General features: G+C 42.0%; 1 protein-coding gene and 1 long non-coding RNA gene across 2 annotated transcripts; one reads left to right on the top strand and one right to left on the bottom strand.

Moving 5' to 3' along the window:
* The first annotated feature begins 8,390 nt into the window (after window positions 1-8,390).
* Window positions 8,391-9,786, top strand: LOC134214794 (uncharacterized). The gene is made up of 3 exons (XM_062694103.1): window positions 8,391-8,686; window positions 8,851-9,047; window positions 9,104-9,786. The coding sequence occupies exons 1-3, from the start codon at window positions 8,391-8,393 to the stop codon at window positions 9,784-9,786; spliced, it is 1,176 nt and encodes a 391-aa protein (XP_062550087.1).
* Window positions 9,787-13,689: 3,903 nt separating this feature from the next.
* On the bottom strand, window positions 13,690-14,448 carry LOC134214793 (uncharacterized). The gene is made up of 3 exons (XR_009979914.1): window positions 14,207-14,448; window positions 14,074-14,145; window positions 13,690-13,994 (listed from the first exon to the last, which is right to left on the bottom strand). It is a non-coding gene; the product is annotated as an uncharacterized LOC134214793 (long non-coding RNA).
* Window positions 14,449-17,807: the final 3,359 nt, after the last annotated feature.

Below are 17,807 nucleotides of genomic sequence, written 5' to 3'. Positions count from 1 at the left end.
TATGACTGATTTGGACACTCTAGATATCCTTGCGAGCAAAATTTGCCAATCCGGATGTTTATAGCGGAAAAGAGGAGCTTTTCATTAATAACTGCGGAAATGTTGATAGAACACTGAGTTTGAAAGCAGGCCAAGTTACAGTTGGAATGTAGAGGCTTTGAAGAAGAAAAAATGCTGACTGTTTGTTTTGGTTTATTTGTATAGATTTGACAGTAGGTCCGAATTCCGACAATATATTTGCTGGATTAGCGGGAGATAAACAATACTGTTTCAGGATGTTGCTGTTTGTCTGTGGTGCAGGATAGCCCTCGTCGCTGTCTGCGGATGATACATGATCCAATCCAATCTGAGCATCAGCACTATAGGGGATCATCCTTGCTGCTGCTGGGCTGGTGCAACTGATACCTACCTGATGTTACACGTCAGACTATGTGGGTGGGCTCTGTGCGAGATGTTTACGAAAGGGCACAGAGAAAAACGATCATGGATGGGTGCTTGTTGGTTGCAGGAACAAACCAACGTGCAAAATGATTTATGCACTTGAATCAAGCTTTGAAAGTTTATTTTTTGCTCAATAAAGGAACTTGTTTATACAGACATTGGCAAATATTTAGTTCGAAGATCTCATTAAGTAACTCTTATTATACGAATTTGTTCAAATTTGTGCGGCTAGAATATGGTATTCAGGAGAAGAAATTGTGTTTGATATTCGTTATAATTTAGTAAAGTAAAGAGTTGAGATTTTTTACGCGACTTTATTAGGCAAAACACAATTTTTGACACTACCTTTTGTCCACTTCATTTCTAAAACATTTCCACTGATTCATTTGACCTATTTTAACAAACTTGGCCAACCTATCCCAGCCGTGAGGTTGATTGGCCGATTTTTCCTACTGCATTTGGTTTTTAGATCATTTTCCTCTTTTTTTTCATCGATAAAAAATATTCATGACAGTGAGAACCGTTTGTCGAAAAATCTACCCAGAACGAGTACAGACACTCCAAATCGTCTTTCACCTGTTTGATCTACCTTGCTCGCTGCACACCCGCTTTCTTGTGCCCGTCATATTGCTATCAAGACTATTTTTACCAAGAAGTTGCCCAACCGGCCAACCGTAGTCGTCCGATTTTCGCGATGTGAACGATGGATGGTTCTCCCAACAGCTGATCCAACCCGAGGTTCATTCGCTTAAACCATGTACCCCACTACGCAAAACTTTTCTTTCAAAGAATTCAAGTACGTGTTTGTCCTCCTCGAGCAATGTCCATGTCTGTTCGGTTGAAGGAGCTAGCGGAGTCTATTAAGAACGCACTTTGTCGGTTGATTATGAATTATGGTTAACGAGCAGAAGACTTACGACCCGGTTTTAGGGTGCCCGGATAGCCTGGTCATTAAGGGAGGGGGGTGAATTACAGCCCTGGAAAGACCAGAGAGACATGCACACCTCCGTGGGTGGAACTTATACCCGGGTTGGGGTGCCCGGAAGGTCCAAACTGGATCTAGATCTGGTGGTACAGTCCTCCATCTTTGAGGAAGCAGATGAGGACAGATAGGCTAGCGGTATCGTCAGCTAAGGCATCTCGTATGTTTGTCGATATTCCGTAGCTGGAGCGTGGAATGTCAAACTTTGGACATCGACAGATCACATATTCTACTGAGTTTCGTACTTCGCAGATGTCACAAACGGTCCGAAAGGACCTTCCACCGAAATTATGTGAGAATCGGATGTGGCCAGTGCGAAGGCGGGAGATGACTTGCTGGTTCTTAAGACTAAGCAGCGCATTGGTTTTCCCAATCCTGCCTGACGATCATTCTGATCCTGGGTTTAACATCGGCCTTGGTGACTGTGGGGTTTGAGTAAAATTCCTTCAGCGTGTGTTCATAGATTCACGCCTCAGCGTGTTAATCGGCGAGCATTAAGCTATGACTCTGCCTCTTCTGGTCAGATCTCCGCGGCGTGCACACGCTTCCACGGAGAGTCGCTGTCATATATTCGTTTCGGTTAATTAGAATTCAAGTGGATTAATTGTTAATTATTATTAACAAGCAGCAGGGACTATGTCCAAGGGCTTGACGATCCCTCCCCAAGCCATCTGCGAGTTGTGGAGCTTGCCTAGGATGTGGTGGGGTTTGACAGTGGGCCCTGTTAAACCTCTATAAAAAGCTGCCTGTATCCGCAAGTAGGCCCCACCAAAGCGACCGTGTGCCGCTCAAAGCGCACAAGCCCAAGTCCTGGTGTTAGGTGGGACGCTAAACAGCCCTGACACGACGGCCCTCCGACTAGACAGGAGGTATGCGCAGGCCCAATAAGCCGCCTGGAAAACCAAACATTACGAACAATATAAGAGATAATGCGACTCGCTATAATCGGCAAAGACCTAGGCGACGAATAAAGGATCACGATTGGAAGCTTGGAACATGGAACTGCAAGTCGCTAGGTTTTGCAGGTTGCGACAGGATGATCTACGATGAATTACATCCCCGCAACTTTGACGTCGTGGCGCTGCAGGAGATTTGCTGGACAGGACAGAAAGTGTGGAAAAGCGGGCATCGAGCGGCTACCTTCTACCAAAGCTGTGGCACCACCAACGAGCTGGGAACCGGCTTCATAGGGCTGGGAAAGATGCGCCAACGCGTGATTGGGTGGCAGCCAATCAACGCAAGGATGTGCAAGCTGAGGATTAAAGGCCGTTTCTTCAACTATAGCATCATCAACGTGCACTGCCCACACGAAGGGAGACCCGACGACGAGAAAGAAGCGTTCTACGCACAGCTGGAGCAGACATACGATGGATGCCCACTGCGGGACGTCAAAATCGTCATCGGTGACATGAACGCTCAGGTAGGAAGGGAGGAAATGTATAGACCGGTCATCGGACCGGATAGTCTGCACACCGTATCGAATGACAACGGCCAACGATGCATAAACTTAGCAGCCTCCCGCGGAATGGTAGTCCGAAGTACCTTCTTTCCCCGCAAAAATATCCACAAGGCCACATGGAGATCACCTAACCAAGAAAAGGAAAACCAAATCGACCACGTTCTAATTGACGGTAAATTCTTCTCCGACATCACGAACCACTACCTCGTTGCAGTATGCCTGCGCTCAAAACTCTCGACGGTGTACAACACGCGTCGAAGTCGGACGCCGCGGCTTAACATTGGGCGGTTACAAGACGGTAGACTAGCCCAAGAATACGCGCAGCAGCTGGAAGTGGCACTCCCAACGGAAGAGCAGCTAGGCGCAGCGTCTCTTGAAGATGGCTGGAGAGATATTCGATCCGCCATTGGAAGCACCGCAACCGCTGCACTAGGCACGGTGCCCCCGGATCAGAGAAACGACTGGTTTGACGGCGAATGTGAGCAGTTAGTAGAAGAGAAGAATGTAGCATGGGCGAGATTGCTGCAACACCGCACGATGGCGAACGAGGCACGATATAAACAGGCGCGGAACAGGCAAAACTCGATTTTCCGGAGGAAAAAGCGTCAGCAGGAAGATCGAGACCGTGAAGAGACGGAGCAACTGTACCGCGCTAATAACACACGAAAGTTCTATGAGAAGTTGAACCGTTCACGTAAGGGCCACGTGCCACAGCCTGATATGTGTAAGGACATAAACGGGAACCTTCTTACGAACGAGCGTGAGGTGATCCAAAGGTGGCGGCAGCACTACGAAGAGCACCTGAATGGCGATGTGGCAGACGAAGATGGCGGTATAGTGATGGACCTGGGGGAACGCGCGCAGGACATAATTCTACCGGCTCCGGATCTTCAGGAAATCCAGGAGGAGATTGTCCGGCTGAAGAACGACAAAGCCCCTGGAGTTGACCAACTACCAGGAGAGCTATTTAAACTAGAGGCGCTGGCTAGAGCGCTGAACTGGGTCATTACCAAGATTTGGGATGAGGAAGTTTTGCCGCAGGAGTGGATGGAAGGCGTCGTATGTCCCATCTACAAAAAGGGCGATAAGCTGAATTGTAGCAACTTCCGCGCAATCACATTTCTGAACGCCGCCTACAAGGTACTCTCCCAAATTTTATGCCGTCGACTAGCACCAATTGCAAGGGAGTTCGTGGGGCAGTACCAGGCGGGTTTTATGGGCGAACGCTCCACCACGGACCAGGTGTTCGCCATTCGCCAAGTACTGCAGAAATGCCGCGAATGCAACGTGCCCACACATCATCTATTCATCGACTTCAAAGCCGCATATGATACAATCGATCGGGACCAGCTAGGCAGCTAATGTACGAACACGGATTTCCGGATAAACTGACACGGTAGATCAAAGCGACGATGGATCGGGTGATGTGCGTAGTTCGAGTTTCAGGGGCATTCTCGAGTCCCTTCGAAACCCGCAGAGGGTTACGGCAAGGATATGGTCTTTCGTGCTATTCAACATCGCTTTGGTGGGAGTAATACGAAGGGCAGAGATTGACACGAGTGGTACGATTTTCACGAAGTCCGTCCAGTTATTTGGTTTCGCCGACGACATTGATATCATGGCACGTAACTTTGAGAGGATGGAGGAAGCCTACATCAGACTGAAAAACGAAGTTAAACGGATTGGACTAGTCATCAACACGTCGAAGACGAAGTACATGATAGGAAGAGGCTCAAGAGAGGTCAATGTAAGCCACCCTCCACGAGTTTCTATCGGTGGTGACGAAATCGAGGTGGTTGAAGAATTCGTGTACTTGGGCTCACTGGTGTCCGCCGATAACGATTCCAGCAGAGAAATTCGGAGGCGCATAGTGGCTGGAAATCGCACGTACTTTGGACTCCGCAAGACGCTCCGATCGAATAGAGTTCGCCGCCGTACCAAACTGACTATCTACAAAACTCTTATAAGACCGGTAGTTCTCTACGGACACGAGACCTGGACGATGCTCGTGGAGGACCAACGTGCACTGGGAGTTTTTGAAAGGAAAGTGTTGCGTACCATCTATGGTGGAGTGCAGATGGCGGACGGTACGTGGAGGAGGCGAATGAACCACGAGTTGCATCAGCTGTTGGGAGAGCCATCCATCGTTCACACCGCGAAAATCGGAAGACTGCGGTGGGCCGGGCACGTAGCCAGAATGTCGGACAGTAATCCGGTGAAAATGGTTCTCGACAACGATCCGACGGGAACAAGAAGGCGAGGTGCACAGCGGGCAAGGTGGATCGATCAGGTTGAGGACGATTTGCGGACCCTCCGTAGACTGCGTGGTTGGCGAAGTGCAGCCATGGACCGAGCTGAATGGAGAAGACTTTTATGTGCAGCACAGGCCACTCCGGCCTTAGTCTGATAATAAATAAATAAATAGTAACGCTTGCCTTTTTGAACAAACTAATTTCCTCGAAATTTCATCTAAATATCGCTTTTTCGCACGGGAAACCAGTGAAACAGATGCTGAACAATATTAATTTCCAGGAGCCAATGGGGGAATTAGCAGCGGCATAGTTTTTAGTTCAGAAATCAGAAAAATGTCGCCAGGAAGGTCCAAAATGTGTAGGGGTCCAAATCAAGTTGGTTACCCTATGCGTAGTAGCGGACACCTTCCTACATAACCGGTACCAAATAGTTTTTTATGAAAAGTTTCTAAATTTGAAAAACCCGCGTTAGATGTCTTTCGCCATACAAATTGCTGGCGGTTAACTCATGCTGGCTATTTTGCGCATATACTATAGCGCCTGGATGTGACAGCAGCGGGTAGAAAATCGTAAGAGAGATTAGCTACGACGCAATTTCCACCTCGGGCTTTCCTCGGTAGTTTGAAGCAGTTTTTTTTTATTTGTCAGCTCTGGCGAACTCAAAAAGATCTAAAAACTTTCCACTCGTTTTGACGAGTTAAAAACCAAAGGAAAATAATATCAGTAATTTTCCGTAACTTACCGAGGGTTAACTGTTCGAATTAACTAATTTGCCATAAGGTAGATGACGTGCCGGACTTGGACTCTACTAAAGGTTTCTTTTGGGCACAAAAGCTTTGCGATAAATTTGAATATTTGGTCAATGAGTTTTGCAAAGAGAAATTCAATTAAACTAGGAAAATTTTGCGTGTTACAACTCGTAGATTCTGTTTTGCAAATTCCACATTGATTTGTTCGTTTTCGAAACATATGCTGCGTTTGTACACAACGTTTTTTTTCAGTTTATTATCATGATTGTTCGAAAGGCCACATCGCAAAATAATCTCCAATTAATTGAAGGAAGGGAAATTAGAGCTAAATGAATCCGGCTTCATTGATGACAAGTTTTCTTTATATTCTACTATATGCCATGTTGTCTTGGCACCAATCATATTAACTTATCGCCAGACATTGGGAAACTCATCAGCCTTCTTGTGCGAACGACCATAAACTTACCACAGTACCATCTTTGGAGACAAATAACCGCATAAAATAAGCTCCTTTTCACACCATAGAATGAGTGGAATGGGGAAAGTGTTTTGAGAAATATTTCCCAGGATGCCATCAACCCGATATTGGCGTCGTAATATGACAACGACAGTTTATAATCAACCAGCATCTGGTTTTGGTTGTTGAAACTGGGTTCTTTGAATTAGATTGACGAAGCGATGCTCCGTCATGCAATGCCCTCAATAAAAGGAGTTCTCTATCATTGGTATTAATTAAATTATGTGTTTTTTGCCTTTCTCGTATACTTAATATACGCAAAGGCTATATGTTCGCTCCAAAAACAAACTTTTTATAGGAGGTCCGGGGGCCCATAGTGTTATACATATACCAATCGACTCAGTCCGACGAATTTAGGTAATGTCTGTGTGTGCGAGTGTATGTACGCAAAAAAAAAACTCAGTCATTTTTTTTGCACCTATTCTTAACTGATTTACTCTCAACAAGTTTCATTCGATGGGGAATCCTGTCCCATTGTTTCCTATTGAAAATGGGCCAGATCGGCCAATGAGATCAAAAGTTATGATAGTTTATCTAATGCACGAGAAAGGCACTAACACCACTAGGTGGATCAATCAGGGTTTTCAAAGTGATAATCCATCAAATATGGTGCAAAGAATCCATGGCTATTGTCTGAATGATTTATAATGTGTCCCGGATCAGCTTCCTGGAAGAGTGAGATGGCTTAAGCGCCACTCCAAAGGAGACCATCCACCTGATTTACAAGCTTGCCCGGCTTTGAGACCTTCCGGAGGGGAGGATCAAGGTTACCCTGATTGCGGGAAGGAAGCTGACTTTCCGGCTGTAGAACGGCCACCGTACTTCACGAGAACGAGTAAGATACCCCCACTTCAATTCGAATTCAGTATGACCAACTTTGAGATCGAGTGAAGAAATTAACTCTAGAGCGGATTTATCATCACCGGGCCAATTTCAATATTTCCACATCATCACAATACGCATCAAAATAGGAGTTGTTTACTGGGCTGATAGTTTCCTTAAACTAATAAACTTACCGAACTCGAAGTAACATGAGACTCAAAAGGACATTAGATAAATATTCATGCAGTAGTAAACCTCTAACTTTCTTCAGTGTTGAAATTCAAATTTATTCTCATGAGAAACACATTTGTACCGTTCGCTCTACCATAAAGCTCTACCACAAAGCTCAGTTTCGTACCATAATTTCATTTATTCTCTCTTTCGCTAGGCCTAGTCTATCTTCCCTTTCTCTCTCCTCTACCTTTCCACATTGCGTGGGTCTACTTTCTACATGTGCGTGATTATGCCGTCTGCTTCTCTCTCTTTCTCTCCGTCGACGGCGATCTCGGCAACAGCAGTAGCTGATCTCCTACCAAGCGCGCGTGCAAATAGCCGGGCTACAGACTATTGTATTTCATCCCGCTCATTGACAATGGGATGTTTTCGATTTTGGTGTGCCTTTTACGGTCACATGGCCATGGACAACGACACAACAAAAAGCATGCAAATATAGTACTCACGACCTAGGATTTACGATGAGCATGGACGGGAGGGCGGCGACGGAAAACGATCACGGCCGTGATGTGATGTCAGCATATGGATTCTCCTCCCTCGCTGATTCGTAGACTTCCGCTAAGCGTGGTGCATACGCTTCGGTGGTCCGTTGGCGCGCAAGACGATTGGCTGTCAAACGACAAACTCGTTTTGACTACAGCGCCTCTACATTCGAACACTGAAAACTTTCGAAGGATGATAAAATTTGGTTTCAAACTTGAGTGGTCCTTATTGCAGTTTTCATTCAATTAGTTTTGTTTTAGTTAAGCCGAAAAATAAAGAACTTCTATATTGTGCAGGTAAGATTATCCTAATACTTTCGTGTCGTATTTAAATATTAGCGAATTTTAATTATTTTGTTGGATAAAATTGAGATCCGGAAAACAAAACTTTCAATGAGGTTATGTAATCTTTTTCAGATATGGAGAATGAACATCCGGATATTGAAATTCAAATGAACATCGTGGATATCCTTGATTATGTTGGAGAATCAGTGAGACCGATTAAGGAAGGATATGCAGTTTTTGCGGCCAATCATATCGTCTGCATAGGTTACCGTAATGTCCAACGCAGTGATATGCTAACGGAAGTGGTTGGTTACGTAACTCAAACCTCCCATCCAGGATGTTCCCCGCACGAAGTTCTGTTGCTAGTTGGGCCGGATATTTCAAGATGGATATTGAAATGCTCTTGCAAAGCTGGCACAGCCAAGTGCAAGCATATAATCGCTTGTCTTTTGTTCATTGAAAAGTAAGTACCATAGTTGGGCACATAAGAATAAGGAATAACTTAATATTTAGCTATTTTAGTTTCATTTAGCAATTAAAAAAATATGTATTAATTATTAAATGATTTAAAATTAAATCCAACCTGAATCATGCAAGTCAGTTTCGCTCACATATTATTTTTTATAGAAATCGTCTACTGGAATACATTTCGTGCACAGACGTGACTCAGGCATGGGGCATTTCAAAAGCTGGGAGAAAAGCTACATGGGGAGCAAAGCGAGTCACAGATCTGTGTTGTGTAAATAAGCCTAAACTTCTTGAAACACCGGAGAGCAATGCCGAATTGGAGTTATTAACAACCAGTTTCAACAGGATCCTGAATGGTAACAACAAATATAATCTTTCTATAGACTAATTATAAAATATTTTACATTTTCAGTGTCAAAAAACTCTTCCATATACAAACACATCCAAGGAAGACATATGAATGAACCAAAAACATTTCCGAATCGAGCGATACAAAGTTCTCGTGGAACTGACAACTCGACCCCCTACATCGATGCCAAAGAGTTAATAACGTGCCTAGAAAAACCTTCTTCTATAGTAGTTCAAACGATGCCTATTGAAATCAAAGAATATCGTGAATACTTTGAGAAGGCAATTAAAGTTAATATAGAGAAGTGTGTTGAAATCGCTATTGAGACGCAGGACCAGAATACGAACAGCTGGCGAATCTTTCGCTCTAAGCGTATAACAGCAAGTTCAGCTTACAAACTTTTTACGTATTTAAATAATAAACGTCCAGATTGGGATAGAAAGATATCTCAATATTGGGATAGCAAAACATTAAAAGTTGCGGCTACAAAATACGGAAAGGAAGCGGAACCTTTCGCTTTCAATTGCTACAGAAAGTATAATCCAAACATAAAGAAATGTGGGCTGGTAATACATCCGACGGAGTGTTGGATGGCAGGGTCACCGGATGGAGTTGATCCGATATCCAATATCGTTCTAGAAATTAAATGCCCCATGAACAAAGACGCATCACTGACAGATATCATGAATTCAAATGCTATAAAACTGTATATAAAAAATGCCCTGTTTCAGAAGAACTGTTACTAAATGATCACCATGCGTATTATTGTCAGATCCAACTCAATATGTTCATATTAAATTGTAAACGCGGTGATTTTGTAGTGTATTCAATGAAAGATGATAAGTTTTTGCTAATAGAAGTTCAATTAAATGAGGAGTTCATAACTAGAGTAGTCAACGGACTAAAGAAACTGTATTTGGAAAGAATGCTAGGAAAAATTTGTACTTGACGAATCAATGAAGCTTTTGAACAATATGTTTTTACAATGTTTTAATGAATGGTCTTGTTATAATGTAAAACAAGGAAATAATATGTCTAGGGAGTAATTTTCAGAACGACATAAATAGAAATTAAGTTGTTAAATTAAAACTCAATGTCAGTATCAACTGACACATAATTTTGTTCTATATCAATACCTCCCTGATTTCGTTATACTTTGCATTAAATGAGGATGGAGACTTAATGATATCTGCAATTTTATTAAATACTTACTGTGTTCGATTATGTAGGATAAAATGAATAATTGGCGAGTCTCCTAATCACCGCTGCCAGCATCTAAGAAGTGCTAACATATATGCGCGAAAACCAGCAAGAAAGTAAACTCAATAAATTTGAATGGCGGAGGCTGAAAGTGGAAAGTATTTCATTTGTGTCGGTTTCAATATTGAGTCCACAGTATTATGGTACAATGGTCCATCAGCCATATGGAGAAATACTACTGAACTTCAACAATAAGAAGATGCTAAGATGGTACTAATCTTACTGATATTGTCTCAAAATAAACTGAAAACTATGATTATAAAATTCCATGGCATTCATGGATGAGTAGATTTTTTTTCGCAATACAAACTGCACGTGTCATCAAAGCATTCACCGCCTCGCTCCCCCACATGGCACACAAATTTTCAAAACATATCAAAGTAGCCTTTTTATTCCTATCCCTTTTTCGTTTTATTTTTGGGTGCGAGCATGCTGCATTCACTTCACTGTACGTTGCCAAGGCAACAAGAAGGTTTGGATCTATTATTCATATTTTGTGTATTTTGTTGTTTGTCACATTTTAATGTAGAATCAACTTTTGATGGTACGAAACAACCGACGGTTCAAATGAAACATTACGTATTGTATTAGCAAGACGTTTATTACAACATCAAAACTTTTCTCTGGTTATAAATGAAAATGTAAAAATCTTTCAACAGTTTGTGCTAAGTGTTTAGGTGCTACATCTAAAATTTGTCATCGTTCAATACTGGTGCAGTTAGATTAACGATTCCGCAGACTACGCACATTATGTCGTCTATATGACCAAGCATAGCAGTGTTAATAGTGGTTGTTAGTATCCCAAAGATCTTCACTCTTTGAATGACACGTTCAACGTGTACCCTGGCACGAGCAATCGCCTCATTTCTACTGGCTTCGTTTGGTGTTAGTTTGTTTCCTTTCATGAATGGTGGTATATGTAATTTTATACACTTAGTGGAACATTCATTTTCAATTGAAACGCCCTTATCTACCATCACTTCATCGATATGTGATTCCAAACGATCTATCAATCTCTCCTCATTGAAAATAAATTTGTCCGAAGATTTTCCTGAATATGCCTTACTAACAAATGTAATTAGACCTGCGGGTGATACACCGATCAAGAATTTTACGGTTCGTCGTGATTTGTAGTTTGAGTAGCAAGATATCCTACAGTTCAAACATTTGAGTGTAGCCACAGGTATCTCAGTAGCGTCAAGAACTACGGTTACATTGGGGAAATGTTCTCGGAAGCATAAAGGAACATTATTCTGAAGCTCTTCTTTAGATGGCCAGTAAATGAACTGCTTTAAAATCCTTGACAAAATTTGGATTGTATGCGAAAAATAAGCCGATACTGTTACACCAGACGTACGAAACAGAATCCCTAGCGCCTCATATGAAATGTTTTGTTTTAGCTTAGCCAGTGTCAATATTACTCGATCAGATGAGTGCATTTTAAAACATCTTGGGAAAATATTACTTTCTAAAGATTTTACTGCTAGACACAGTTCGATTAATTGTTCCATTGTGGGGATTCCTGTCCAAATACCAACCTCTTTATCCGTGATTAGTAAATCCGATAGAATTATTTTGCAGTCTCTTTGAATACTTTTTCTGCTTCACTGTATATGGAATTGCCCATTTCTCCTTGCAGTCCAGATCGTTCAATTGGTGTTTCCGTAATATGATCCACATTGCCTTCTAATGATGTAGCATGTAAAGATGTGATGAAGAAATTTTACTGGAACAGCCTTCTCCTGAATCGATACAATGACATGATGATTCGCTGGAGATCCGTTCTGTATTCGCTTCTGCCGTTAAATCTGGACGTCGCTCTTCAACCATAGGTGACAATAATGTTGAACTCAAGCAACTTTCATTTGTTTCGTTGCTGTTAACTGGTGCTTCGTATCCCACCTGTTGTTCAGTCAATTTGACTTCTTCAGTTTCATAAGACGGTTGGACATCATAATTCAAATCATTTTCTGAATTGTACGCAGAATTTAATGAAGAGTTGATTGATGAATTCGTCCATGCTCGTTCCGATGTGACAAGTAACGGTACAGCGTTTTTCTTCAAGTATCGTCCACCTGCAATGATAGTTTTAAACAAAAATGAGCTAGGTTATGTTAATCAATTTGTCGAGCTGGATGTGTTAAGATAACTTCCACTGTTTGGAATATATTAAAGACTATTCAACGTGGTGCAGTGAAGAAGAAGAAACCAATATTACCTGGAGTGTAATCAGTTTGTTGAAAATGGATACTGCACACTCGTGAGTTTTTTGTTGGCATTTTACGGCAATTCAAATTTTTTAACCACATTTGGAACCGTTTATCTTTCTTGTGCGGAAACTGGTGCAACAAAACACCGTTCTGAGCTTTCGAAAAACATCCATATACATAACAAATACGATTGCTCCTAGCTCTAGGTTTGTGAAACAAACAATAATTATGGTCCCAGAGATGAGACGGGGGATTCGTTGACAACCGAGGCCGTTCTGGAAACTTTGGTAATTTGGTGATTTTTCTCGACGGAACGGCGTTTGGCTTAAGATATTTCGAAGTTACTGAAATTAAACAGTTAATGTTAGTCAATTGTTATTAGTTTAGTTTGAATTCAATACCTTTACAACAGTCTTCATCATTGAAATGTCTGAGACAAATCCGAAGATTAGAAACCGGAAGGCCATCCGTTATAGCTAGTGTAATCTTCCAACGCCGGAGAGTAGACCGCTGAGTAGGAAATGGTTGTAATGTTCTTCTCCTCTTCGTATTGCATCCTGCTACACAACATATTCCTTTCGGGTTTATTTTAGATTCTCGTACAGGAATTTTTCTTGAAGGAACAGTTTTAGGTTTAAGCGTTATTCGTTGTCCTGGAACATTAAAAAATAATAATAATAAAATATAATTAAACTAGAATGCTACTTACGTATTATAAAATCATTTTCTTTGAAGTGCTGGTGACATATTTTTTCGTTCCGGTCGCCTGATAATCGCATATACTGTATCCACTTACGATAAACTTGGTGACCGTTTGATGGTACCGATAAAAAAGGTAAACCGGAAGCAGCTTCAGTGCTGCGGCAAGATGGAACAATGCACTTCATTCTTGAAAACAAAAATCAGGAACCGGAACTTGATTTTCAAACACTTGACATTAAAAATCCCCACTATCAAAGTTCAAATATGTAGTAAACACTTTTTCTTACTTAATGCACTTAATATCTTCAATGTAAACGCTGTAAAAAGCGTCGTTTTTCAAAATTTAAATTATATGCACAACTATTCTGGTTTGTTTTGACAAATCGACAGGACATCATCATCCTTCGTACACACGCGCCATCTGTATGCCAGCATGAGCCTTAGATCGCGAATAATGCCGCTAGTAAGTCTCGCCGTCGGGACGCTGATGTAGGGCCGCACCGGCCGTGCGCGCGATGACGTCGGCAGATGTTAAGCGACCGGTGATGATGCGTACGATGACGTCGATGGATTCTACACGGACCAAAGCTTTCTTCTCGTCGACGTGGACCGCGACGATCGAACTACGGTTGGTTTGCCTGCCTAAGGCGCGGGAACTTACGGACGCCGCCTTCTTCCGGCCACGTGCACCCCGGGAAAACTTTGCAGCCGATAGGTGGGGTCTAAGAGCGGTCGTAACGAAAGGTGTGATGTGTCGGCAATAAACCGATGCTGCTACGAATCTGGATTGTTAAATGAAACACCACGCACAATGTTTCAATTATATATTATAATTCAACAAATCTTCGGTGTTCTCTTTACCTTCTAATCTTCGTTTCTACTCGCACTAGTCGCCTACCAGAATTTAATTGCGCTTTATGCTATTGCGCTTCACTACAGAGAAAGGGAAATGAAATTTAGCTAACTACTTTTAAAGAATCATGTCACTAAACACCTTTTTCAACACACCACGGCGCGGTTCACTAAATAAGACCACTCCAGCCTCTTCCACGTATCGTCACAAAGTGAACGATTTGAATCTTGGAATGTCCTCAGATACCGCGCATTATGGTATTGTCCTCGAAATTCGCGAATTCAGACGAAGTCCAATTTGCGAACCGAATCTCAAATTCGATTGTACCCAACCCTTTGAAATAGTGGCATCTCATTCCGAAAGCCGATTCTAGCCAGAAAGCAAGCCTCCTCTCCGAGAAAGGTAGAATGCCGATGTAAGGAAAGGTCAACGTATTCCATTTTGTTTGACCCGCAGGTCGTTGGCCGCTAATTGATATGCCCAAGGAGTAGCATCATGACGCGATAAGAATATATCGCCATGTGCTTTGGCGCTTGTAGCTGAACGTGTTGGGAACTCGAAGTATATATTTTTAGCGTGGGTAACTCATATGTTCATTTTGTGCGAGATGTTTTAGCGGTGATTTATTCTAAGATTTATTGTGAAAAACGATCAAACCAGTTATATAAAGAACTAAACTACACATGATAATTACTTAAATCAATATTTCAACGAATATATACAAATTACAAAAGCGTACTTGCTACAGATTGGATAGAACCACGGTATGACGAATGATTGCACCACATTCCATTGGACGTAGCAAAATTTGAAGCTATTAATTAGGAAGTTTGCAAGTCTAGAGAATTCTTCACTTCACTTCTTAGATCGGGCTAAGATTCGAATCCAGTCACATGATTCGCTTTATGACTTTCCACTGAGCTATTATTTCGTTACCAATAAACCATTCAATCCAGTGAGCAGGTCATTGCATCCAACATATCATCGAACTAATAAGCTTCAAAAGATAGTTTTCATCCATCGATTCATCCAGTCCAATAATTCAATGATAGTATTTACACTTTTAATTAAGAATCCCTTAGCATTTCTGATGGATTTTACAAATTTCATTTCCAGTGAAGTAGGTACACATCCATCCAATAATGTTTTCAAACACATCGACCGCAACGGTTCCCATCAACAACGCCAACGCGTGGTGCTACGATGGAGGAGGAGGAGCAGTAGCATGGCAGCACAAGGCAGCGCCCGGGTCATCCTATTGAGCGCGGTAATTATTTGTGCAACAATTTACGACCAAGCACGCTGTGCTTCGAGGGCTCGGTAGGGCTCTCGCACTGAACCATTTGATTTACGACCATATTGGGATATTGAGACAGGAAAATGGTTTGCTTGTTCGTCCATGAGTAGTTAATATTTAACCGTACTTGAAGTACCAGACACGTTGGTTGGAGGGAGTAGAGGAATATGGTTTTACAGCTTCCAGCAGAATCAAGTTAAGTGATTATGAACGTTTCGTTAGATGCGTTTTACGCCTCATTTATTTCATGCGATGAGGTACATTTAAAGGTAAGTCAAGTTGATTTTCTTGATTCGAGATCATGTCATTCTTTATGGATGCTATCTATTACAAAAACAAATTTTGTTCTATATTTCGATATTTCTACTAGACAGATTCGGTATGAACGTCATTCTTTCAAAAAACGTCGATGTGGACAGTAAAAAATATGTTTTAATCTATAAAACCTTTTGAAGTGCAATTTCATTCTTTGTTGCTCGTTTATCATTGCTTCCATAACGTAGTATCTACCTACACTGTGTATGCAAACAGCAGAAGTGCATCACTTTATTTTATGTGTTCATTAGACGGGTATGAAGCACTCCAAGCGTATTGCAAGTGCAAAAGTGCATCCCTCATATGCATTTCGCCGACTAATTGCCACACCAAGCATGAGATATAAAAAAAAAAATCCATTCAATCCCGACCCTGATGTTTCAAATTTATAACACACAAATTGTTAGCATCCTGCCACGATTTTTTCTTGTCGAGTGGATTCATCTTTGTCCATTAATACAGCGGCGTTGTGTTTGATTTTACGCATGAGTAACGAGCCTCCCCATTAACTTGAAGTGCGTCCGCTTTAAGCGGTTCCGTTTTCCGGGGAAACCCTCTTAAATTTCCGAGCGGGATCAACGCATCACACGTGGACACAAAAAAAAGCTTCAACCCGTCGTCGGCTGTCTGCATCCATAGAGGCGAAAGGATGATAGCGATAGCCGTCGGCTAAACAACGATGGTGTAAGCTCCCAAAGCCGGATGGTTACTACTGTACCGGAAAAATGCATGTTCTCTGTCCACTAAGCTCACGCGTTCCGCACCATAAATCATCCATATTTAGTGAGCGTGCTTTTTGGTCGGTTTCACTGGCGCCGGGATGTCCCCGCGTGGTCTCCATTGGCCTAGTGTGGATGTGAACGAATGCTCCATTCGGCGACGATGAGTAGTAGAACGACAACGACGACGACGAAGACGAGATAAACACCACTGTGCAGGCTGCTAAACGCAGACGCATCTGAGTTGCCGGCGAATGATGTCCGTCCATGTTTTGGAGGTTCAGAAGACGGCATGTCGTGATGATAACAGCGTCCGAGGGCGATTCGTTTGTCTGGTTTTGAATATGTGACACTGCATATCAGCACTAATTTGACAGATGCTTGATGGTTGATAGAAGGAATACTAAATTATAGTTTTTAATTTGCACTCGATGTATGGCTGAAGTTTGGAACTTTTTCAAATTATCCTCTTTTGTTTCATCCCTCGAAATACAATATACAGTTGGACTACCATCACTAAAACAGAAAACAACTTCAGTTCCCAACATCAGTCAACTTCGATCCTAATTTAATTGCAATCTATTTATAGATCAGTTGCATTTCCAGTTATTACTGAGAAATTTTTAACACATAAGTAATACATGTCTTCGACAACATTTTACTATTAACTAGTCTCATTCATATGCTGATCAATTTGATTCAAAATTAACCCATGTGTTGGTGCAAATTCAGATCTTTCCGAGTTAATATAATCTCCAAGTGATAAATATACACCCTAAGGAATCGCGTAATTTTCAAATGGGAAACGTTGTAATATTGGGGACCTTAACCACTTCACGTGAATCTTGTACTCAAGTACGACGATGAAAAATAATCAATTCTGTGATTTTTTTTATGATAATGAAAACCTACCTACCTATAACAATGAAGGTCGTGCATTCCGTGGGGTCCGGAGTAAAACCGAATGTATCTTCCTTGATTGCAGAATAATTCTTCAACAACCTGAAAATCACATCCCATCCATTACCACCACGGAAGCAACACCGTTTGTACTGCCACGTTCTCTGCCAGCCACCAGACCAGATACTTAATGTTGACAGAGTTTATGATCAGCCCTATTCTTTCAATCTTTCGTTTGCAAAGCCCTTAAGCCTTTTTCAGTGCTCTACGATCTACACCAATAATGATGTCTATATCATCCGCAAAACCAAAGAGCATGTATACATTGTTGATGATAAATAGTTCCGTTTCTTTGCACAGCATATCTCCAAATTGAACCTTTCAGAGCTATGTTGAATAACAGATCATAGAGAACCCATCGCCCTGCTTCAATCCATCTTTCGTCACGAACGAATCAGATGTCTCACTAGATATACTGACGCTCGATTTGGATCCATCCAGCGTCGCATGA

This window comes from Armigeres subalbatus, chromosome 2 (assembly GCF_024139115.2).
Source record: "Armigeres subalbatus isolate Guangzhou_Male chromosome 2, GZ_Asu_2, whole genome shotgun sequence".
NCBI classification, from domain to species: Eukaryota; Metazoa; Arthropoda; class Insecta; order Diptera; family Culicidae; genus Armigeres; species Armigeres subalbatus.
Note: the sequence above shows the minus strand (reverse complement) of the source record. Positions and strands in the feature narration are given on the sequence as shown.